General features: G+C 41.5%; 1 protein-coding gene across 2 annotated transcripts in view; it reads right to left on the reverse strand.

Moving 5' to 3' along the window:
* Positions 1-24276, reverse strand: part of IGSF3 (immunoglobulin superfamily member 3) — a 113030-nt gene that overhangs the window by 27680 nt on the left and 61074 nt on the right. The window contains exons 4-8 of one of the 2 annotated variants that reach the window (XM_083736145.1): positions 16174-16584; positions 12954-12974; positions 11860-12249; positions 10026-10427; positions 5648-6052 (exon numbers count right to left, since the gene is read on the reverse strand). In XM_083736145.1, coding sequence (XP_083592271.1) covers positions 5648-6052; positions 10026-10427; positions 11860-12249; positions 12954-12974; positions 16174-16584 — 1629 coding nt within the window. The remainder of the gene's footprint in view (positions 1-5647; positions 6053-10025; positions 10428-11859; positions 12250-12953; positions 12975-16173; positions 16585-24276) is intronic. The other variant, XM_083736146.1, reaches the window with a different exon arrangement.

Genomic DNA, 24276 nt, shown 5'->3' on the forward strand with positions numbered 1-24276 from the left:
TCCATTCACACAGTGAACATTGATAACATCACTGATCATGCTCCAGTAGAAGTGACCATATGACCAAGCAATGAAATCCAAACTTTGACATCATGGTCATTTAACCAGCCGACTACCTAAAGGAAAAGATAGCAGAAACCCTACAATTCTATTTCAAGGAAAACGACAATGACAACACCAATTCTACCAACCTTTGGGAGGCTATGAAAGCAGTGACAAGAGGTATCTGTATCAAAGAAAAAGCATATATTAAAAAACAAGTCTCTACAACAATAACCAAACTAGAAATGGAAATTACTGAGCTGCTAACTAAATATAAAAGTTCAGGTTCAAAATACCTCCTTAGAGGAATTGAACAAAAGAGACAAGAAATAGACTCCTTAGAAATTAATGACTCTAGACTTTTGGCAGATGTAAAAAGAAAAAATCTAAGTCAGGGGTACACAGTATGCAAAAAAGCAATGGCATTAAAACATTTTCTCCTGACTTCTGCTCAGAATTTGCCTTTGATTCTAAATTATGTACCTCACGATGCCCAAATTAAAAAAAGAGATATCCACAAATTCTTAGAAAACTTACCCATACCATCATTAACCCATGATGAAAAAACCTTTTTAGATAGCCCCATCTCCATAGAAGAAATTGACAAAAACTGAAACCACATAAAGCCCAAGGACCTGATGAGTTTTATAAAAGATTCAAAGAAATATTATTACCATATATGGTCTGCCTATTTCATGACCTCTCCCCCAAACAGATATGAAAATGGCAGAAAAATAATTACTCCTGCAAAAGACCCAGAATAAATGCCAAATGAAGGAGGCTGGGGTATCCCAAACCCTGATCTATATTTTATTGCTAACCAAGTAAGACATGCTGTCCCTTTTATTTTAGATGACACCTCAATGGCTCCAATTGGAAAAAGAACTTATCAAAGGAATACCAACCTCTGCAAACCACTTCTTAGAACTGGGCTAAATGTTCAAAATAGATTCACACAAACCATACTTAATGCACAGAAAGAGAAGGCAGGAATCCCAACTCCTTGCCTTCCACCCACTGTTTTCATGACACTTCATGACAATTTTATGTTGCAAAAGGTCTACACTGGTTATCTGACTTTTATAACAGAAGTATAGCACTATCTGACCAAGAAATATGGACTAAACTAGGAAAATTAAAAACCCCTTGGCTGCTACTCCACCAAATCCACACTTTTCCTGGCTAACCCAGTTTAACAGTAAGGCAGTCATAAGACCATTAACCCCATCTGAAAGACTTGTAATATCCACAGAAGGACATGGCCCAGGTATAAAATCTGCAATCTATAAAATTCTACTCAGTGCATCGGTGGGTTCACTTGATCCTATTGAACACCAACGGGAATGAGATTTCAACTACGAACTTGACCCAGGTCAATGGCTTAGACAAAAACAACAAACCTTTAAATCCATTTTCAGTGAGCAATAGGAAATTAATCCCTAATCCCTAGGAACCTTGTAATGGCACCTCACCATGTTGCTAGAGGGGTGCCCCACACCCGGTACATATCTCCACGTGTGGTGGGAATGTACAAAAATCCAGCCTTTCTGGAATTCCATATTCCAATAAATTAATAAAATATCGAAATAACAATTGGAAGTCAAACCATAATTAGCTTCATTATATATAGTTCAAAAGTATATGGACTTACATAATAAATAATTAATAGGCCATTTATTACAAGTGGCAAGACAGAACGTAACCCGACACTGGCACAATGGTAGACAATTGGTACAAAACAGTTTGGGAAATAGCCCTCCCTGAGAGATTAACAAAAAGAAAAACTTCAGTTGATGTGGACAGATTGAGAAAGATGGCTTCACCCCAGTGTGGTTTAATTTCATAACATATGCCAGTATCCCAGAAAATGAACAATCTCCCCCATCAGCATTTGGCTCAAACTGGTTGATCTAAATTTAAATTTAAACATAAATTATTACCTTCACTTCTACACACATACTCAAAGCGGTTTCATTGATAGCATGATAGGAAAAATGACAGTTACTCATACTTAGCCTAAGCACAATTACAAGGGCTATGTGATGTTGAATGCTATTTGTTATCTCTCTTCTATCGTGTTTCCTCATTGTTGCTCTTATTGTTTAAACCAATTCACAAACCCAGAACTTGAACATTGACCACTCATAATGAGGCATATATCATAGATATTACAGCAAATTTATTATGTTATTTTTTGGATATACAAATGAGGAGACTTGGTCTACTTATTTGTATCATTTATCATTCCCATGATCCTTGTTTATAACCCCCTCGCCCAAGTTATTTAAAAAAGCAAGCAAGCAAGCAAGCAAGCAGCTACAGCATGATGCTGTGTAGGGATAAACCAGGGATTAGGCGATTGGTTAGGTTAATGGGCCATATTGTTCATGGTGCTAAAAGTGCCTGTGGGCATCTTGTTGCACATTACTAGCAAACAAGCCTCCTGTGAACCCTGTTAGCAGTAGTCTTCAGTGACCTTCAAGATATTTAAAAGCAGCAAACCTGGAAAAGCCAAGCAGGGCAAATTAAGCCACTCAAACCAGATCAGAGTTCTAAAAGCTTAAGGGCAAACCCAGGTTTCACTTCTTACACCAGGCAGGTCCAAAGTCCATCTTGGGGGCCTAAAAGAAGCTCAACAACTTTGGGATAAAATCCTAAAAAAAGCTTAACAACTTCAATCCTAAAAAAGGTTAACAAGTCTGGGTTGGCCCTTTGGTCAGCCCTTCACTTCACCAAATCTGGCCCTCTTTGAAAAAAGTTTGGACACCACTGTCTTACATGAACATGTAATAAATAGTTCTAACATGGGGTTTCGCATTTTCTCCTACACAAATATTATCTGTGCAGGTAACTCATAAGTATGAAGCAGTCTTGTGGTTTATAGAAAGGAACCAGAGTGCCCTTTTTAGATGAGGCAAAACAGCAGCTTACAGCACTTCTCAAATCATTTCCCTTAATTATTCAAGTATAAAAGAAGAGCAACAAAGGTTACTGCCTTTTCCCCTCATGGGGACATTGCTGATTTGCATGTATATGCAGCATCCTTTCACCCTTGGTCCTTTCTAAGCCTTAATGCTGCTCATGTTTGAAAACTTAAGTGCACTAATGATGATGAGGTCAGCAGCATTTGATACAGGCACAAATCATCTGACAAAATTCCCTGTTGGGGGTCATATATAAATATATCTGTTGTCTGCAACACAGCCAGCTGTCATGTGCTCAGTTCCCAAAGTGGGTCTGCTGTCCTTGTCTGAGTCCCTCAGACGTCTGTGCTTCAGCTTGTGGCAGTGATCACACCTTGAAATGTTTTGCAAGAGGATGAGGTAATCAATAAACATCAAGCAAAAATGGAATAGGACATTCTACTGGATTCAACCAAAGTCTGAACTCTACTCCAGATCTACACAGCCTAAGTGCAACCATCTTTCACTCCCTCAATCAAATTTAGACATTGCAGTCAACTGAAGGAGAATACTTCTGAGATGGCTAATTTGACATGTCCAGTGGGGGCACCATTTGGGGGCAATCAGCCAAGCTTGTAAAGAAGCCGGTTCTAATTGGAATAACATTAAAAGTTTTATTTCCTTTGCTTTCAACAAATGTTTGCCACCATCTAGGATGGCTTGCATTTGCATGAAGGCAAAGTTTAGGTCTAGAATGAAAACTAAATTTGGGGAGTTAGTGGTATTCAGAGGCAATGTATTAGTCAATCCTAATTTAATGATTCCCCCCTGCCCCTTATTTTGTATCTAGCTCTGGTTGGTTGACTTTAGGATTCTGTTGCTACTGCCACTACTGTTTGTTGCATAGTTCAATAGATGTGGACACTAAGCACGGGCCTTTAAAGGTTTCAGAAGTCTGCAGACTAAAAACCACTGTCTCTGGTTGTGCACTGGATAGGTTACAGTCCTGAACAAGATATGGTGCTGAGTCCTTTTGTCTAGCTACTATTCACTATTAGCAGTGAAATCTGAGATCACAGAATTGGAAGGGACCCTGAGGGTCATCTAGTCCAATCCCCTGCAATGCAGGGATCTTAACACATGGTCCGCCATCCAGTTTGAGATCATACAGGACCCCACTTAGCTTTGCAGATGTGCTAGTAGTTTTATTGCTGCACCACTAGATGTGAGGAAGGAATTGCTATCTACATTTTAAGAGGCATCAATGTCCCATTCATTTTATATAATTATTTGTAAAGTGATTTCAACATGCAAAACTTGATACTCTTGAGAAGCCTCAAATATGTCATCTGTCTGGAGGACAGGAAGCATCAAGAGATCCCACACTTACAAATGCAAAAGGAACACATTTGATAAAGGAGCAGTTGCAAGAATGCAACTGAAGGGCAAAAACAACATGTCCTAGACACACGTACTTGTCTGATTTGTATGAGACACAGAATGAGACTTGCATAATAGATGCCATACACAAAAATAGTATCTAGCTGAAATTAGACTGAATGAGTTGGATAAACAGAATTACTGATTGATGTTGGATCAGAGCCACAATATTGTGCCTGACATCATCTCTCCTTTAAACGGCACTTCCTTGAATCCTTACTGACCACATTCATTAGAAGTCTGTCTTATTGACCATAATAGTACATATCCCTCATCAATGTGACCAGACCACCAATCTCAAACCAGAGCTCCTCTTAAAACGTACCTTTCTCAACTGATTAGTTTCATGATTACTCAAATGAGCCAAGACATTTATGGGTTAATCTACACACAGAGAGAAAGCACTCTGGTGGCAGTGCTTCTTCAGAATGAACATCTGAGGCTGCATGTTTCATTGCCAGCCCCAAACCAGCTGACTGTGGAAATCTAGCTTTGTCTTTTATCCAACATGTTGATTTTCATTTTATACATGCAATCCTGCATGTACATTTTGTACTCCAAGAACAGATGCACCATCGTGTTTTCTGGACATGTAAGATTGGTCATTAATCCTCATAAACCTAATGTGTTAAGCCACAGCACAAACTAGGAAGGCAGCAAACATTTCACAAGTGCTATGAACTGTGATTTGGATGTTTTCTGGGGGGGGGGGAAAACCCACACAACATAACTAATAGGCAGACAAGCTTTTCAAACCATTATGTAATTCGCATTAGATCCGAAGATAAGACGTGTGGGAGAGGATGGCTTGTCTAAGCTTAAAACTGAGTCCCTGTCAGGAAATGAGGAATGAAATTGGTCCTGGAGACACATTTCATAGGTACCACAAAGTTGCTCATACAACTGTGAGCTAAGAACACATCAAACTCCCTTTTAACAGACGTTTACACCTGCCTCATGGAGTCGGGAATGAGCACAGTGGCCCTACACTTCTCTACAGTGAAAACTTCAGGGATGTTGAAAGAGATTTCTCTTTTGTTTCTGTGGTTAAAAAAAAAACATCCCGAGAATTCCTGCTCTGAAACCAACACAAAGCAAACAAAAACCGCATCTCCAAAAAAGGTACCAAAGCAAAAAGCCCTATAACCCTAAACACAATATAAAAAAGGATGAGTAATTCCATGCAGCTGGAACGGCAAGCTTTCATACTGAAGTCTCTGCACCAGGTAGAGTCTTGGCAGCATTGCCAATAGGATACTTACCAGGCCGTAAGACCCTGATTTCCAGCAGGTTAGAGGTTCTGTCTGCCAGTCGTGTCCAGCTACTGTTGTAGTTCTTCCGCCAGAGCTCTGCCACACATTGGTACTTTCCCGCCTCTGTGTCACTGGCTCTGCTGATGCTCAGGCGCACGTTGTTGCTGGATTCCGATTTTTCAATGGCTGTCCTGGTACGAAACCCAACGTACCTATCTCCCCACTGAACACCTCCATCCCGAGTGAAGGTGACCAGATCGTGAAACTCGGTGCTGCCTGCTGGCTGAAAGCGCCACGTCACAGACACTGGGACCCAGGATGGGTAATGTGGTTTGATGATGCATTGTAAATCAAACGACTCGTTGTAGGTCACTCCAGGGGTGCGGGAGATGGCTGTAACTGCAAAGCCAGCATCTAACAAAAAGCAAAAGACAGACACGCAAAGTGAATATTTCCACAGTAACTGTAATACCATTGGCATGCTGCAACTACAGTAAGAAGTGCTTTCCTAACAGCAGCTCACAGGAGGTGGGTCTGGTAAACTCTTATTCTCAGTAAATAAACACATACATTAAAGCAGGGACGGAAAAAGCTGCCCCCAGGAATTCTACAAAACAACCCAATCCCTGAATTTTGGAGTTAGAAATTCAGCAGGCAACATACAAAAATCTACTGACAAACCTCAGTGTTACCAGCAATCCCTTTTTGCGTTCTATATAGGGCAAACAGGACAACCTCCGCACAACAGAAAAAACGCTTGCAAATCTGGCAATACTAAGAGACATTTCAGCCTCATAGAACACACTGTAAGTGACCTTAAGGTGAGAAATGACAATCACAGGGAGCCCAAAAAGCAATGAAAATGTGTAAATAGTTATTTTTGAGTTAACAGTTTAAGATTACATGTAAAATGAACATGCATATATTAAAAAGAATCATCAGACATAAAATTGGATTGTTTCTTGCAGTTGGCAGCTGTAGATCCCCTCTGGTTTGATTTTTCCAAATTGTATCTGATAACGTATTATAATAAATGATATCTATTAAGTCACCCCACTTGAATGGAACCAAACATTTAAGAGAGAATAAGACGCGGGTGGCGCTGTGGTCTAAACTACAGAGCCTAGGGCTTGCCGATCAGAAGGTCAGCGGTTCGAATCCCCATGATGGGGTGAGCTCCCGTTGCTCGGTCCTTGCTCCTGCCAACCTAGCAGTTTGAAAGCACATCAAAGTGCAAGTAGATAAATAGGTACCGCTCTGGCGGGAAGGTAAACGGTGTTTCCATGCACTGCTCTGGTTCGTCAGAAGTGGCTTAGTCATGACCCAGAAACTGTCTGCGGACAAATGCCGGCTCCCTCGGCCAGTAAAGCGAGATGAGCGCCGCAACCCCAGAGTCATCCGCAACTGGACCTAACAGTCAGGTCCCTTTACCTTTAAGATACCATTATAAATTAAATACTTGGGATAGTTGCTGCCAAAGACTACAGTGTAACCCCCCCCCCCGCCTTTTTTTTTTTTTAATTCCTATTATGCAGCTCTTGAGAGGGCAATATTTTTGATGAAGCGGGCTTTAGTCCCTGAAACCTCTTGCCATAATAAATGTGTTGAATTGCTAAGGTGCCGCAAAAATCTTTGATGATTTTGCTGCAAGAGGCGAACATGGCTATCCCTCCTGAAATAAAAATCCTCTGCAACTTTTGAAATGCTCACACCAGATATATATGCACCAAATGTTGCTGCTGGCTAACTTTAATCCACAATGCTATGCAATATGCAACACATGCCTGTGAATTCAATGAAACTTTTAACACCGCTCTCTGAACTAGGTGATAAGCTTGCACAAACCACAATTATTACAGTATGACTTTCCAGCCGGAATATGCACTGTTCAGAAGGTTAGCACAGGAAGGTTTTCTATGTGCTCACAAATTCCATTTGTTTGACCATACAGGACGGTGTGAAGGCAGTAGCCTTTGGCTCTGTGCTGTTCAGGATGCCTGTACCTCTTGACCCAAAGGCTACAAGATATTAATTAACAATGGCCAGGCAGCTGGGACATTAATTGCTGCAAGCAGATTAATTTTAGCCTGCCAACCTTTCCCCAGAGCTGCTACAGAGATCTCTGCACACTTTCAGCAAAGGGCTCAGGGATTCTAATCATCAAAGGACGTCACTATGGCACAGCTCCGGCCCATGTAATTACAGCAAAAACAGGTCAATCTTTCGGATTAAAGCCTTTTGAAAATGTGTTTAATAGTTATCCAGGAGAAGAGGAAGAGGCTAGGGGAGGGAGAGAGTTAAGCACTCTCTCTCTCACACACACATACACAGTGAACTGCAAGTGAAATCCAGGCACCTTGTGGCAATTGTCTCACCTGCCTAGGTATTTCAGACACAGCTGCAAGAGATTGGTAATGCAGAAGACACGAGTATCCTCAGGCAGCACTATACTTGACGATTTCAAGCCTAAATTATTTTCTGAAGAACTCTGTGCACGTCATATACACACTGCTCTAGCTGAGGAGTGGCAGTCAGTTTTGCAGGTGCATCAGATGAACCACCTGATGTTTAAGCACCGGGGGCCTCCTGACAAAAGATGGACCAAGTGGCAGCCCCTCTCGCTGAGAAAGCTACTCCTGCAATCCTGTAACAATACTAGCATCTAAAACTTCCCCACTTCTTATTCCAGACTTCTGTCACTAGGCAACTGAACTAACCTTGCTGGTTTTCCTGGGGAACGTGTGGCTGACCTAAACAAGCTTTTAGAATTGGTAAACATCTTGCTTCCTTTTTCACCTAATTACACTTACATTCTTGCTCTTCTAGCAAAGAGCTCCGCAAAGGCTACATATGTTTCCAGGTAGCCTTCCAAACAGGTAGTTTTATAGGACCAGAGCTACTTAGAACCGACCTTTTAACTGCATAGCATTTCTTCAGATCATTGTTTCTGGACCCTGGCTCCATAAACATTTGAAGTGGAGCTCGCTGCAGACTGAACACAACCTCTTAACCTGACTCTTTCATAAACTTTTCTGAAAAGCTCAGCGACATACAAACCATTAAATCCTGCCAGCTACTTCTTGCCCCCAACACTTCACTAGAAATTCTTTAAATCTGCACGATGTAGCCTTCCTACACTCCAGCTGCCCCACTGAGCCTTAGTTCTGCAAATCTCACAAAATTTGATTTTCCTTCTCTGCTCAACCTCCCATTTTCTGTGCTGTTATTTCAAGGGAACTACAAATTAGTGGATACTACAGATAGTTGATGAGGGGCCCTGTGTGAGAGGCAGGGAAGGGAATTTCTCCTGGGGTAGGAGGATGGGAGAAAAAAGGGAGGCTCCTAGTTGAGGTTCACCTATCTCTGTGTGGGACAAGTTAAGATTTATCTGTGAAAGAGGACTTTGTATTCTTTTCCTTGTTTTTGTTTAGTTTAGTTTATTAGTTTATTATTGCAACATATTATGAAAAGTCTTAATAAAATCTTATTAAATAAACCATGTGTGCTATGATGCCATGGTGCTATGGCTCCCCGCTGCTACATATTGCCAGGAAGAAGGAAGGTGAGGGGGCAGGCAGAGTATGTTTCAATAACAACTACAGTATTTTTCACTCTATAAGACACACTTTCCCCCTCCTAAAAAGTAAGGGGAAATGTGTGTGTGTCTTATGGAGCGAATGCAGGCTGCGCAGCTATCCCTGAAGCCAGGAGAGCAAGGGGGATTGGTGCTTCAGAGATAGCCGCCCGAAGCGTAGTGGGAGCACTCCTCCCGCTGCGCTCCGGAGGCATCGGGCAGCTATCCCTGAAGCCAGGAGAGCAAGAGGGATAGGTGCACACCAATCCCTCTTGCTCTCCTGGCTTTGCTTCGCTGGAGAGGCGCTGCACAGCTTTCCCTCTCTGCACAGCACTCCTTCAGTGAAGCGGGAGGAGAAATGGAAGGGGCTCCGCTTCTCCTGCCACTTCGCTGAAGGGGCGGTGCACAGAGAGGGAGAGCTGCGCAGCGCCCCTTCAGCAAAGCGGGAGGATAAACAGAGCCCCTTCCATATCTCTTCCCGCTTTGCTGGAGAGGTGCTGAGCAGAGAGGGAGAGAATACTTTTTTTCTTGTTCTCCTCCTCTAAAACTAGGTGCGTCTTATGGTCGGGTGCGTCTTATAGAGCGAAAAATGCAGTAGTTTCATCCTCGAGTTTCCAGGGGAACACACGAGGAAAGAAGTGTGCAAGCTGTGAATAGGACAACAGGCTCCTTTATTTCCAGTCATCAATCAGTGAGCTTAATTTTTTCTCTTACCAGGACATTTGTGGTGTCTAAATAACTGAAAATGGGGAAATGGTGACACAAAACGCTTAACCAGCATTGCATATATTTAATAGCACTTTTAATACCCACCCAGGGCAGTGATGGATACTGCAGAGCCATTATGTCGCTCCCCGATCATCTGCCACTCTCCATCCAGCCTACGTGTCCACTCTGTGATGCGACACTCATAGTGGCCCTCGTCTGCCTTGAGGCTGTTGAAAATTTCGAGTGTGAAGGATCCAGGACGTATCTGCTCCATCTGGATCCCACCATAGCTGCTCCGCTCAGCGTAAGACGGGCCAGGGCGTAGGGTGCCATCTCGGTCAAGTTGCACAATGTCACTGCGCCGGTTCTGCTTGTCCACAAGTTGCCAGGTGACCGAGAGCCGGTTCTGGGGTCTAAATCCTGTGCGGATACTGCAGCCAAATCGCAGGCTCTCTCCTTCTAAAACACTGCTGGCATTGTTGGTCACCTCCACAGAAATATTGGTCTCTGCAGTTAAAGGAGAGTGTATGCAATTATAATTAGGGTTGCCTGGGGCCCGTACATATATTCACTGGCCACTTTTCTGAACAAAACGGCTCCCTAGGGATTGCATGGAAAAATACAACATGTGATCTAGCAGTAAATGGATACACTCAGTAGCTGATTTCTATGAATGTGGCAGGTCTACAAAGTGCTATTGGTATTGGTAATGCTGGAATTATGTACCTGGAAATGTTCAGAGGCAATCATGTGGACAAATGTAGAAGGTGATATAAACATCTGAACCACTTTTGTGTCTTCTACAGTTCTGCAATTGGAACAGAACAATGTATGAAAAGCAGCTATGGGGGCCAATTTTGATAGCTACCGCAGATTCTAAAGAATCTCTGCTTTCATTTCAGATTCAAACCATGAAACATAAACTTTCATGGCTAAATAGAGATATGTCTGAAAACACAAGTTAAGCTGCCAGCCCTAGATGAATGCTAGCCAGTGCTAAAAATGGCTGAACAGCACATCTACCATCAGTTCTTGAATGACTTCAGAATCTGCTAGTGAATTCACAACTCATAGTGTTGTGATGGCTTACCTTTAAAACCCTATGCAGTCTTAATTTATGTGGGGTGGAAAAATTTTCCGAAATAGAACATTTCCACTTCTATATTTTTCTTTTTTTCCCACTTCTATATTTTTCTGCAAATAATTTCCTAATTTTCTAATTTTGCATAATATTAATTAGAAATGTAATGAATGTACAAAATGCAAGTTATATTGGCCAATTGGAATGGATTCAACACCAGTCAAACCTAAAATAAAAATTCTAATTAGCTTCCTTCAGCTAACTATCCTTGGAAACACATATATTTACATGAACAGCTCTTTAGGGATGCTAAATTTAGTATGCAAAATACTTTTCAGCACCTTTGTTTTTTGTTTCCCTGGGCTGCAAACATAAGCATAGTTAGTAGACAGTAAGCCCCAATGAGTCTTCATTCTGAATAAACATAAATAGGATTGTGCTGTTAAAATATACATAACATAGGGAAAATATAAGGTATTGCTGTCATGCTTTATACATTTGCAAATATTCCAATAAAAATAATTTCCAGGAAAAGGTTGGGGGTTTGTTGTAATATGACATTTACAGCATGGGGAGTACACATTACTGATTTCCCCCTTTATCAAAGGGAAATATTGTATTTCTGCTGGCACTGCTTATTTGCATAATGTTAATGAATTTATTATGTGTTGAGCCTTTTGGGGAAAGTGGCATGGATAACTAACCAGTCAAATGAGCCTGAACTTCCTATGCTTATTATGTTCAACAACAGCCAAGGAGGTCAGCCCCATGAGTTGCTTTGTCTCATAACCATGCCTGAGGCCCAGTAACTCCTACAAATGCACACACACAACAGAAACAAGCAACAGCTCTGCTTACTGAGGGGCAGGACGGTGATGGGCGTGTTCTTTGGTCGTTTGCTCTCCCCATCAATAAATTCACCAGTCGATGTCTTCAAGCGCTCCGTGACCCGACAGTTGTACTTGCCGCTGTCCTCCAGGCGGAGTCGGTAAATTTTTAAGACGTAGATGCTGTCACTTTCTTTGGCCACTTTCAGTTGCCCCAGAGCTTCTCGCTGGGCAAACTCATTGTTAAGGACCGGCACGGCATTTGCCCCAAAACTAGCAATCAGGGAACTGTTGAAGGCCCATGAGATGGAAAAGTATCTCTTGGCAACGTTCTGTACCTCCAGAATGCACCTGAACTCCACTGGTTCCCCCACGGTGTAAGTCCTCTTCTCTGTCTCTAGCCGGACATTGATATCCATATCTACAAAGGAATAGAACACACACACACAAGCAAGCAAGCAAGCAAGCAAGCACACCCACACATTCCCAATGAAACTGTGTCACAGCACTGAACACACAGAAAAAACCAACGAGAACTTGGAAACGAAGACAGTTCATACTTCACCTAACCACCCTGATTTTATCCACCTCTTTAAATGCTATTCTTCTAACTGTGTCATCTGTATAATGCTCAAGGCGGCACAGGTTAAAAACAATGCTTAGTAGAAGTTAATTTGGCACGATTGCCTATTAAATATATACCAATTTTCTGCAAAGAAAGAAAAGGCAGGAATAGATCTGATCTTTCTTTCCTAGTATCTTACTAGCTGCTGTTTTGAGAGATTATTCCAAACTCTAGGTACACTGTATGTTACAAGCACATGGCGTTCTCCAAAGAATCATTGGAAGCCTCTCAAAGGGTTACAATTTACAGCACCCTTAACAAACTACAGTTCCTAGGATTATTTGGGGGAAACCATATGCCTTAAATGTATGGTTTTGATGTGCCTCAGTTTACATATTTTGATTCAAAGGTTGAACTGTGTACCAACTTAGCAACAGACCTTTTATGGGTCGTGCACTTTATCAAGAGGTCTTGGTTTGTAAAATGTCAAATAAGATTTCACCCGCTGAAAGTATCAAGATACAGGAAATAAGTTTTATTTATAAATCAGGAAAACCTACCAGAACTAGAGCGAGTACTGACTGATAGGCCAAAAGAACACCACCATGAGCACAACAAAGGACGACAACGACAACAACAAAAGGTAAAACACTGCTTAGTAAGACCCTGAGAATAATTATCTCATCTAGATTTTGCATTAAGGAAAACAGGGTATTAAATTTTCAATATAGATAAATATTATTTGATCATTAATTAATGCTTCATTTACTGGAAATTTCCTTTCTTAATACCTATGTGCAAAACCCATGACCTGCTGTAGTGGCTGAGGGTTGCTCGTGGTCCAATATATGCAATGCATCACTTCCAAATATTACCTGTTTTTAATCTCACAATAATGACTGTGGACTGTACTAAACTCTTTAAAGCAGTATTTCTCAACCTGCTACCCTCCAGATGTTTTAGACTCCAACTCCAATCAGTCCCAGTCAAGTTGGCCAATGCACAGGGATGATGGGAACTGTAGTCCAAATCAACTGGAGGGGACTAGGTTGGTGAAGGCTGTTAAAGCAAAAAGGTACACTTTACAATTGTTGGAAATCTTGGTTCTGACTTTCAGGAAAATATTATTCCACCCATTCAAGAACACATTCATACTTGAAAGCTGAAGTCTTAATTACCTGGAAGAAAGTCGCACTAACCAAATGGGGCTGACTCTTGAGTGAACAAGTATAAGGCTATATTGACAGGCAGAGTTGTACACTGCCAAACCACTTATTTTCACTACGCTTTCCCCCAAGATCCAAATTTGCTTCTCAAACAGCAACTGAAGTTCCCTGCGAAAACTCCAGGTGATTATTTTAATGCCAACATACCTTTATTTTGCAATGATACAATCAGCGTATGTCTGCTTTAAAATACATGTGGGCTGTTCAACAGTTTCCTTTTCCTTGTCCTCTTTTCAAAAGCACTTTCAAAAGCAGACTTTAATACATTTTCAGAGTTACTAACATCTGAAATATCTAGGTCATGTCCGGCCAGTGTATCGTTAATTGAGCAGGCCCTTTTGATACATCGAAAATGTAGCGCCACGTCTTCCATACTGACAGCAACACTCCTTCCTTCCAACCAGAGGGAGGAACAACAATAACATTCAAGTAGAATGTCTCATTCCAAAATCTTTTTCAAAAGCAGTATCAGAAAGGAGCCTGAGTTCTGAGTTAATGGGATGAGACTAACAGGCCAGATACAGAGAGAATGAAAAGGTAAATGAAATAAGATAAATTAAAGGAAGGAAGAAAAATGAGACCAAGGAAAGCGAGAAGAAAGCAATTCTGTAGGGACTGGGAGCGCAAAAACAGTACTTCTGATCTAAGAAATAAGAGATATAACATCACCATGCTGAAATATCACTTAGTGTGTGTTAGCTACTCCTCCAGTGCCTTTTAACTAGTGTGATGTACCCACAACCCTGGTGGCTAAATAGCGGTAGTCAAGTGGATGTTATTAACTCAAGGAAAATATGCTTAGGGTCATGCTATTGTATATGAGAAATTATGATTAGAGGACCAACAGCAGATAAGATGGCTCTTATCCCACTGTTTCTCTTCTCTTTCACTAATAAAAACAGACTGACTCCTCATACAGCTCCTCAAATATCTTTGTTTGAAAGGAGGGAGAGAAAAGTCATGTGAAGGTATTGTCCAATAAAATGATTGTGTAAACTCACCCCAGATGGCCTAACTTTGCAAACTCAAACCAACTAGGGCTCAGAAAATGGTAAACGGAGAGAAAGAGAGATTTTGGTGTGCCAAAGCTTTATCTTACTCATGCATCAGCAGTTTAAAAATAAAAATGAATGATTATGGCTTCAGGGCTCCACTCACATTTCATGGAGAAATTATTCAGCCAATAATCAAATGCTCTCAGTATCTGTTGGCGGAAAATGATGTCTAGGAATTTAAGTTATTTGCTAGGCAGTCCCATCCTATCAAACATTTCCTTGTAAATGAGTCTTTCCCAGAAAATTGCACCCACTAGCTTCACTGTCATGGACTGGCTGGATGCAGAGCAGTGGTAGGACACACCAGCTGGAGAACCCTCTAGGGAAACCCCAGGGGAAGAAGGCTCAGAGCCAAGGGATTGGTGATGGGATGACGATGAGTGGTCAGAAGGAGAAGACTGGTGATCAGAGGGAGATGGAGCAAACTGGGAGGAGGAGATGTCAGAAGCAGAAGGCAAGGTTTAGTGAACAAGAAGAGGCTGAGGAAGAACATAGTTCAGACTCTGAGGCAGAAGTGGGGGCTGGAGAGGAGTGGAGCCAGGAGAGGCAAGATGCTGAAGAAGCCAGGGAGTCTCCCTGGTTGTGTGCAGACACAGCCTGAAACTGTGTGGGAAAGACCCTAGAGAAGAGAAATCCTATTGGGCTCCTGGGAAGGTGGAGACCTTCAGTCCTCACAACTCTTTCATTGGGGCAAGACCTCCTAGAAAGAGTTGCTGAGACCACTAGGCTGGAATTGTGGTTTGCTTCCTTGAATAAATAATTAACTTCACTGGCCTCGGGTGAATATTGCTTTTTTTGCTGACCTACGCCGGACTCCAGCCCCAACATCCATTCAAACATTAACGCTGAGCCATGGTTTAGTGTAGCCTTCCCTAAACTTGGATCCTCAGCTGTTTTGGACTAGAACTCCCATCATCCCTGACCACCAGCTCATGCTTGTTGGGGATGATGGGGGTTGCAATAACTCTGGAACCAAGACCAGGAGAGGCAGGTTTATTGATACATGGATGGGCCTCCCTCCAAGGTAGAGTGAAGGACTAGGCTGCTGCATCCCCTCCTCCAGCACAGCCAGGAAGACATCTGCAGAGTTAAATTTCAATTTCAAAAAACCAAGGATCTTGGTTTAAAACCAACAGATCCATTTCACAAGAAGCCAACTTCAAACCACTGAGTTATGAAACTGTGTAGTTTAGCAGTAAATTGTTTTGTTATAAACCACAACACCTAGCACATAGGTAATGCTAAACCAAAACTTTTTGAAATCTAAATTCTCAGCAGAAACCCCTCTTCCAACTGCAAAGAAGGTGATGGTGTGGGAGCCGGATGCTTCACTCATCCACATAGTACTAGACCACAACTCAATATTGCATGTGAACTGGACTACTCTAAGACATAATGATTAGAGCACCTTCTCCTCTCCTTCCCAACACTGCTGCAAAAACGCAAAGAATATTACAGTCTATGAGAGAGGTAACCAAAAAGAAGCTTGACACACTAACCAGTTCCTTCCACATAGACCATGGTGCCTTCCGAGCGCTTGCGGGTCATTGCGTACCAAGTGCCATCAGGGTCCTGAATCCACTCTGCTGCCTCGCAGTAAAACTCGCCTTCATCAGAAGACTGCAGGTTGTAGATTGTAAGCTTGGACTGAGTTTCGCCTACTTTATCCAGGCGGATATCTCCACTGGCGTGCCGCTGGGTGTAATCACTTCCCGCACGCAATACGAAATCCCGGCTGAGGGAGATCACCTCCACGGCAGGCTCGTCTGCTTTCCGTCGATACCAGGCGATAGAAATATGGCTGTGCTGCACGGTACTCTTGGATACCTCACACTTTAGCTCCAGAGAATCATGTTGCACTTTGTTTAGGGTCTGGGCTTCTGAGGTCACTCTCAGGGAGTCAGGAATAACTGCAGTAGAGAGACAGAGAAAGGACAAAAGTTAACATCTGGTGCTTAATGGGTCTTATATAGAGGATTATGCGCAGCAAATAAAAGTTAAGACTTTACAAAGCAATATGAATATAGTTTCACATTTAGATCTCTAAAGGGAAAGCCCTCAGTGGGACTGTAGCTCAAATAGGAGAGTCCGTTATCACCTCGGATCGAGGAGGTGGAATCCATGATCATTCAGATGTTGTGGGAGTCCAACTCCCATCACTTCCAGCCACAGATGATGGTAATTGCAGCCAAACAACAACTGAACAGTGAGAGGCTCCCCATCCCTGGGGAAGTCCTGGGATCGATACCCAACATCTCCGATTACAGGCATCTGTGGCAGGGACAGGAAAGGTTCTCCTTGTAGGTTTTCCATGGACATCTGGTTGGCTACTGTGAGAACAGAATACATCCCAAGATGGGTCTTTGACTTGATCCAGGAGGCTCTTATATTCTCAGGTTCTGAATACCAGAGTTGGCATTGTTGAATATTATGGACAGCTTGTCTGAGACAATCTTATATCAAGCCACATTTAATCCTCAAGTCTTTTTCTCCAAAGCTGTTAGCAAATACAGAGCACTGTCTGCATATCTCCACTGGCAAATGAATCAAAATACTAAACCAGTGTGTGCACACAGCACCTCATTGCTACTGCAGAACTTAAGAGAGCCCACTTACTCTTAGAGATTTATTTTATGATTTTATGAAACTTAACTGTAATCTTTAAAATTCCAATTATGTTCTCAAACCTTCAAAAGGAACTCTTTCCAGAATTTTCTTTTTAACATTTATACTACCTTAGCTAGGTTTTCTTTCTTTCATCTTTCTCCAATAAAGCCATGAGATCAAATCTATCTCCTTTTTGCTTATGTCCTTTCATTATTTAACAATGCCTGTGAGCATAATTAAGATGCTGCACTCACAGGAAACCTATCTACAGTGGTACCTCGGGTTACATATGCTTCAGGTTATATATGCTTCAGGTTACACACTCCACTAACCCAGAAATAGTGCTTCAGGTTAAGAACTTTGCTTCAGGATAAGAACAGAAATCGTGCTCCGGCGGCGCGGCGGCAGCAGGAGGCCCCATTAGCTAAAGTGGTGCTTCAGATTAAGAACAGTTTCAGGTTAAGAACGGACCTCCGGAATGAATTAAGTACTTAACCCGAGGTACCACTGTACTGCAAAGAGAGAAAAATACAAAATCAAGTATATATTCCTGCAATTTATGGGATTGGCTGTAGAAGATATGCTAGCACCCTCCAGATGCTGTTTCTTGCATGCAGGGATTTTGAGGCCATCACTATTTTTTGTTGATATGGCATCAGCAAACATTCGTCTTGTTGGAAGACCTGAGTGACAATTGAGGATTACACTTCTGATGAAGTAAACTGTGGTCACAGAAAGCTTAGGCCATGGGGATACTTTTACACATTCAAAATCCACCTTGAGTCGGTGGAACATTATAGAGTATTTTTTAATTTTGTAATTGAACAGCAAACACTAGCAATATGCTGTCTTGGGACTAATTCTGGTGTGCAAAAATATATTTATATTTTCAAACAGAATATAGTGCATTTGGTTTTCTTTTCTCCCTACACTTTGCAGGATGTGTCATGTGCACCCATTTCCCCTATTTGGATTATTAATAAATTCATCAGGCTGCAACTCAATATTTTACCCATGATTCTCACATAATATTTAAAGCCAACTATGAATAATTTCAAAAGCAGATTAGATCTCTTCTGCCCTGCAGCCATGACACTCGCTTCAAACTTAAAGAAAATAAATAAATCAATTAAGTCAGATGCAAAATCTGTACAGCAGCATATGGCATTACTTCACTGATCTCTCGACTGATACATTAAAAGGACAGTAAAACTGAACAATATGTGGCTTTCCACAACCCAAGAGACATTTCCATCCTGGAATACAGAACTGCTTTGGACTCAACCCTTTGCTTTGCCTTTGTGAAGATAACTTATATGCAGAAACGTTCTACTGGAACTTGTGAATGGGTTCCTAGATTCCTGGTGAGTCGTAAACTGCACAGAATCCAAGTACAGTCATACCTTGGGTTGCGAAGGTGATTCGTGCGAGAGGCACGTTCGCAACCCACAACGCTGCGTCTGCACATGCACGTGACGCGATTTTGTGCTTCTGCACATGACGTCATTTTATGCTTCTGCGCATGCGCCGAAACCCGGAAGTAACCTGTTCCGGTACTTCCGGGTTTGGCACAGTCCGCAACCTGAAAACGCACAACCCGCAGCGTTCGTATGACTGTATTGTTACGTCTAACAGCAAACTCTGATTCTAAGTACCAAGAAGTTTGGATAAAATAAGTAAACAAACAGGATTCCACCAAAAATGGAGCTACCAAGACAGAGGTATTGGCATGTTCTGGGGAACCACGGCATTTACAGAAAGACATTAAAAAAATAAGAATGAACTTAAGGGGAACCCCTCCCCGAGCAAAAAACCCCAGCCCAGCGAAAATGGTTGTGGATCAGAGATAAATGGAAAACCAGTGAGAGTGGGGTGACCAGCTCAAAAAGAATGGCAGGCCAGAAGCCTGAACAGGAACATTCTCATTAGGATTGAAGACACTGCAAACTTTTGGTTTCATGTCTCACTCATACATATCTATATATTTGATGGTATTTAAGGAAGGCTCAGATCTAGTCCAACAAGTTGTCTACTAAATAGTGATCACCTGATTAGTGTTTAAATGGGTCAAAAGCTACAAACAGGAGGTACATTAGGGATAGCAGGAGAGGGAAAAGGGAGGTCATCTGCTTTCAATGAAATAAACTGAAAAACCACTAACCGGCTGATAAATCATATGACTAACAAAGGACCTTTCCCATCCAGAACACAGTATTGTGTGGCCCAATTCTGCAGAACACCCTCAAGGCTGAGATCAGACAGCCTTGTTGAACTTTTAAAGTAAGCTTTTCTGATTCTGTGGTTATTGTTAACTGATTTTTTCCTTATGTATTTATTCCATAGCCTCAGAATCTACAGTGTTCGGTGATATGTAAAACGTCGAAATAAATTAATAAACATGACACAAGCCCCTCTGAAGTGAATGAGACGGGCAGAGCTGAGGAATCTTTCTGGACAGCTCTCATTCATTTGAATGGGTTTTCAGTGGAAGATGTCCCCACTTTACTAAGCTTGTGAGCCACCAGAGAAAGTGGGACATGGGCAGCAAGCAAGCTTTTGATGGGAAAGAGGCAGGAAAGGGAGAGCAGAGCAGATTGGAAGCCCCCTTTAACCACAAGCTTCAAAAGAGCTAAACCAGACAGCACTTTAACACTTGAGATATTAAGGAAAGCTGAAAATACAGATGCTGCTGCTATTTTCAGTCTGATTAGGCGAAAGGAGGATTAGTACTTTTGTGGAGACAAGACAAGGGGAGGGAGACGGGCCATGCTGTTCTTCTGTTAAAGACCCGAGTCCACATTAAGAATGTTTGACAGCTTTTGTAACGTTTGAGGTTACCAGTAGGTGGAGTCAAGGTAGAAAAGATTGTAATTAAGCAAAGAGATTCAAGTAGAACCGCAAGAAGGAATTAACACAAATGAGAGAAATGGCCTTTTTTTTAATACAGCTAACCACTTTTATTTTCCTTAGAAAAATCTCTTTTAAAAGTAGCACCCAAGAAAGAAAACCTGTGTGCACTCTGAAAATACGCTATATGAATTATTAGCCTCATTTTAGAGCCAGATAAATAAAATTATGTCATGGTATATATATTTCCACATTTGCATGGAGAAAATGCAGCCCGAATATTGAGAATCATTAAAAAGAATTGAGAATACAGAGGAAGAGGATAAAAAGGGAAGCTGTTATACAAGGAAGAAGTGACTCTAAAAGGAGCACAGAGAAGGGCTAAAAGACAGGAATAGCATGCAAGTTAAGTGTGAAAGGAGACGAAAGAATAGAAGGAGGAACAAAATTACTTTGAGAGGCATGTGTGTGGGGAGAACACTTAAAATAAAAAGGCATCCCCCCAACAGAGAAGCAAATTCTGCCCAAAATGAGGCTTAATTCACAATACCTCCAAGAGCCAATGTTTATACTTAGCATTAAGAAAGCTGAACTCCCTTGCCAGAAAGAAATTACAAAAGAATCTAGCAATTCTGAAAGAAATATTAGACATCAAAGAAAATGTAATAATTGCCAGCTGAGTATGCTAACTTCAACCTCTGCTCCCCTTTACAAACATTTTGCAGCTGGAAATTTTAACCATCTCATGTGGGCCCTTGGATAGGTTTTGAGAACCCCCTGGTTCATGGCTTACTGTTGCACTAGAATTTGGCTGATGAGAAATCAAACTATAAGGTAGGGGGGGTGTTATGTACTGAAGTTCTCACCCTGGGCCAGCAGGGGGATACTGTAGATGGTTATGCAAATAAGGGATCGAAAGTGACGTTCAGTGATTGGATAGTTTTAGAAAATTGTTACAGTTACATTGTACTGGAGCTCTATATAAGCAGGTTGACTGAACCCTTCAGTTCAGTTCTGTTCTGGCCTGTGAATAAACAAGAGTTGTTTGAAGAATCGCTGTGTCGTCTGATATGTTCACCCACAACTTAACAGGGGAGGTGATGGATACCTTGCCCCTCTGCATTGTCACCTCTCTGCCAATCATGGCTGAGTCGCAGAAGAGCAGTGGGAGGGGGGAGGAATGAGATAGATTAGTGAGAAGCACACATTCATGCAAACAAAACAAGAGAAACACCAAATAAGAGCCTAGTGGAATATCATCCCAGACAGGTCACATGAAAATCACTCATGGTGCAGAAAGAGGGGGTTAAGAAAGGATTCCTTGCATGCATATGCATACACAGGGGAAGCAAGAGCTAAAGAAGTAAAGATGTTTCCACCTTAAAAACAATTAAAGGAATTTCCTAGAGTCACTAAACATTAGCAAAGTGCAACTTGTTAAAGGTAATTAACACATATTCTCATTAACCTTACATTTCTTTGTGCTCTGATGAATTATAAATGATATGGAAGTTCATTCTGCTTTTAGTTGCAATAAAATACACCTATGAATTCTTTCAACATATAGATGACTAATGCACTTTTTATACCAGAGATTAAAGCATCCTTTAAATGTCTAAAGAGAGTCAGAGAGACATGAGCGTGTGGGGGCTGAGGGAGGGGGAGAAATAATTAGTATAAGTTGCTTTAACTTGTTTTTAATCCCCCCAGTGATTAATTTTTTTAAACATCGGTAATCCTGTAATTTTGCTGTATATCATTTGCTGACAAGTTTTCCAATTGGAGATTAACCTTTTCTACGGGAATGTTTACTGTTGGGGCTTCTCTTCAGGAACCATGAGAAAACTATAGTTCTATACAGGAGAAATGAAATACAATCCTCTACTTGGCTACTCAGAAGTAAGCCTCACTGAATTCAATGGGATTTGCTCTAGCAAAGTGTGTATAGTATTGCAGCCTTAAATCCCTAACATACATTCTTTTGGGCCATCAATAAAGCCACATTTTTCAGTGCTCTCTGAGGAAGCGTTTAGTTTATATATATGAAACTTTCCCTACCCTGCTGGCTTCCAGATGTTTTGCACTGGAAACTCCACAGCCATGCTGGCAGGGGCCAATGGGGTTTGAAATCCAAAACACCTGGAGGGCACCAGATTCCGGGGGGCTGACTGGATAAGTATATATATTTATGTATAAACACACGCGTAAAACTATAAATTACACAGAAGGGCGCTTCCGGTTACGGAGTTTTCAGGATGCGGCCAGGCCTCCGGAATGGATCCTGTTCATAACAGGAGGTACCATTGTATTTGTATTTGTCTAAAAACTAATACTAAAACTAAATTTACTAAATACTAAAACAAAAACTAAATTTGTTTTCGTTTTTAAGAAAACAGTTTATTGTTGTAACTATTTAACGCAAACACTATGGTAATCTTTGCCTCAAGCTATTGAACCCAAACTTACTACACAGATTATTTTGTAGCACAAATATTTAAATGACATATTTAAGAGCAGTATAGTGCATCTTTCACTTATTAGCAACTGTTTTAGCTCTTAAAAAGAAAAAGAAAAAACCAAGAACACTATTCTTTTAAGTTTACAGAGTTTACTTCAAACAGAAGAAACTTTGCAGTTTATTATAAATTTCTACTGTCCTGCTACAGCAGAATACTTTGTAGTTTATTAGATTTACGGAAGGGGATAAAAATTAACTGGCTGCTCCTGTACAGGAGTACTGCTGATAAAGCCTCGATCACAACAGCATCTTGTTTGTGTTTTAATGATTGTGTCAAATGATTAGATTGAAATAAATGCATCTGCCAAAGCAACTGGATGTGGTCAAATGGCTGAGGAAAAGGGGGATGGGCAACTGACTGAACCTTTCTTTTCAGACAGGAAATTAGGTCAGCTTTCTGACTCAAGGCCTTGGAAGGAGTTACTCCTCCCATGATGTTACAATCCGTTAGTCATGCACTATACCTGATCCACATGCTCATTTAACACAATTAAATCAACCATATCCAGCATTTACAAGAGTGCATTATAATCTGATGCTGCTAAAAAACATTACGGCACCAGAATACAGCAGATGCTTGAAGCAGACCCTAATCTGCATAAGACCCTTGTTGGTGGAAGCTTGGGGAAACAGTATGAACACAATAAGAAGGGACTATGGATCAGCATCTGTTGCAAGACTGGCTGGGCTTTGTGGGATTCACCCAGCAAACTTCTGCTTTCTGTATAAGGCACAGGGGAAGCACTTTCTATGAATAAACACAGCTTATTCAGAAGCTATAAGGCAACTGCTCCACTGGGAAATCGAGGCTCCAAACAAACGGCAAGCAACACCAAGAAAGCGGACAGTTAGCTTGGCATCAATACCACCAGCAATAAATAATCATCTTTGTAACAAGATTTGGAACTTTTTCACGGCACTGTTTATGGTGAATACAAATATGTGTTTGGAATGCTCCCACTAGAGGAGCAAGATCATGGGCATTATATCTTTCAAGCTAGGCTTGTTTGTGTGCGTACCTGCCTTTGCCAACCTGGCTCCTTCCAGATGTTTTGGACTACAACTCCTATCAGTGCCAGCCAGCAAATCCATGGGAGTTGTAGCCCAAAACATCTGGAATGTACCAGGATGGCAAAGACGGGTGTATATACAATGGACAGCACATATTTTGAGATAGCCAGGCCTTCTTGAATAAAATATTAAAAGATAAATTTATAGCTAACATTTCCTATCTCAGTGGTAGCCACAAATGATATACGTGGGCCAGGACTGGATCATAAACTGGCAACACCTCCTCTGGAGTTAAGATGATTATCTCTGATGGGGACACTCACGAATCACACTGGCAACTTGCCAAGAGCCCAAGGGCTCTAGCTAAGCATGTTTAATGAGAAAATAAATGCATGCAGCTTGAATTCTGGCTTTTTTCCAATGCCTACCTTGATATACAAATAGAAGTCTCTCAACTAGGAAATGCGGGGGGTGGGAGAGAGAGAGAGAATCCTCACAGTTCATTAGTTAATGCTGAAATGAACAGTTACGTGATAAAAGTACCTTGCTAATGATCTATGGCCTAGTTTCTTGTGTAATGTACTGGACATATAGTTAAATGTGCCACACCCAGGAGATT

This window comes from Podarcis gaigeae, assembly GCF_964106915.1.
Source record: "Podarcis gaigeae genome assembly, chromosome: 4".
Lineage (NCBI taxonomy): Eukaryota > Metazoa > Chordata > Lepidosauria > Squamata > Lacertidae > Podarcis > Podarcis gaigeae.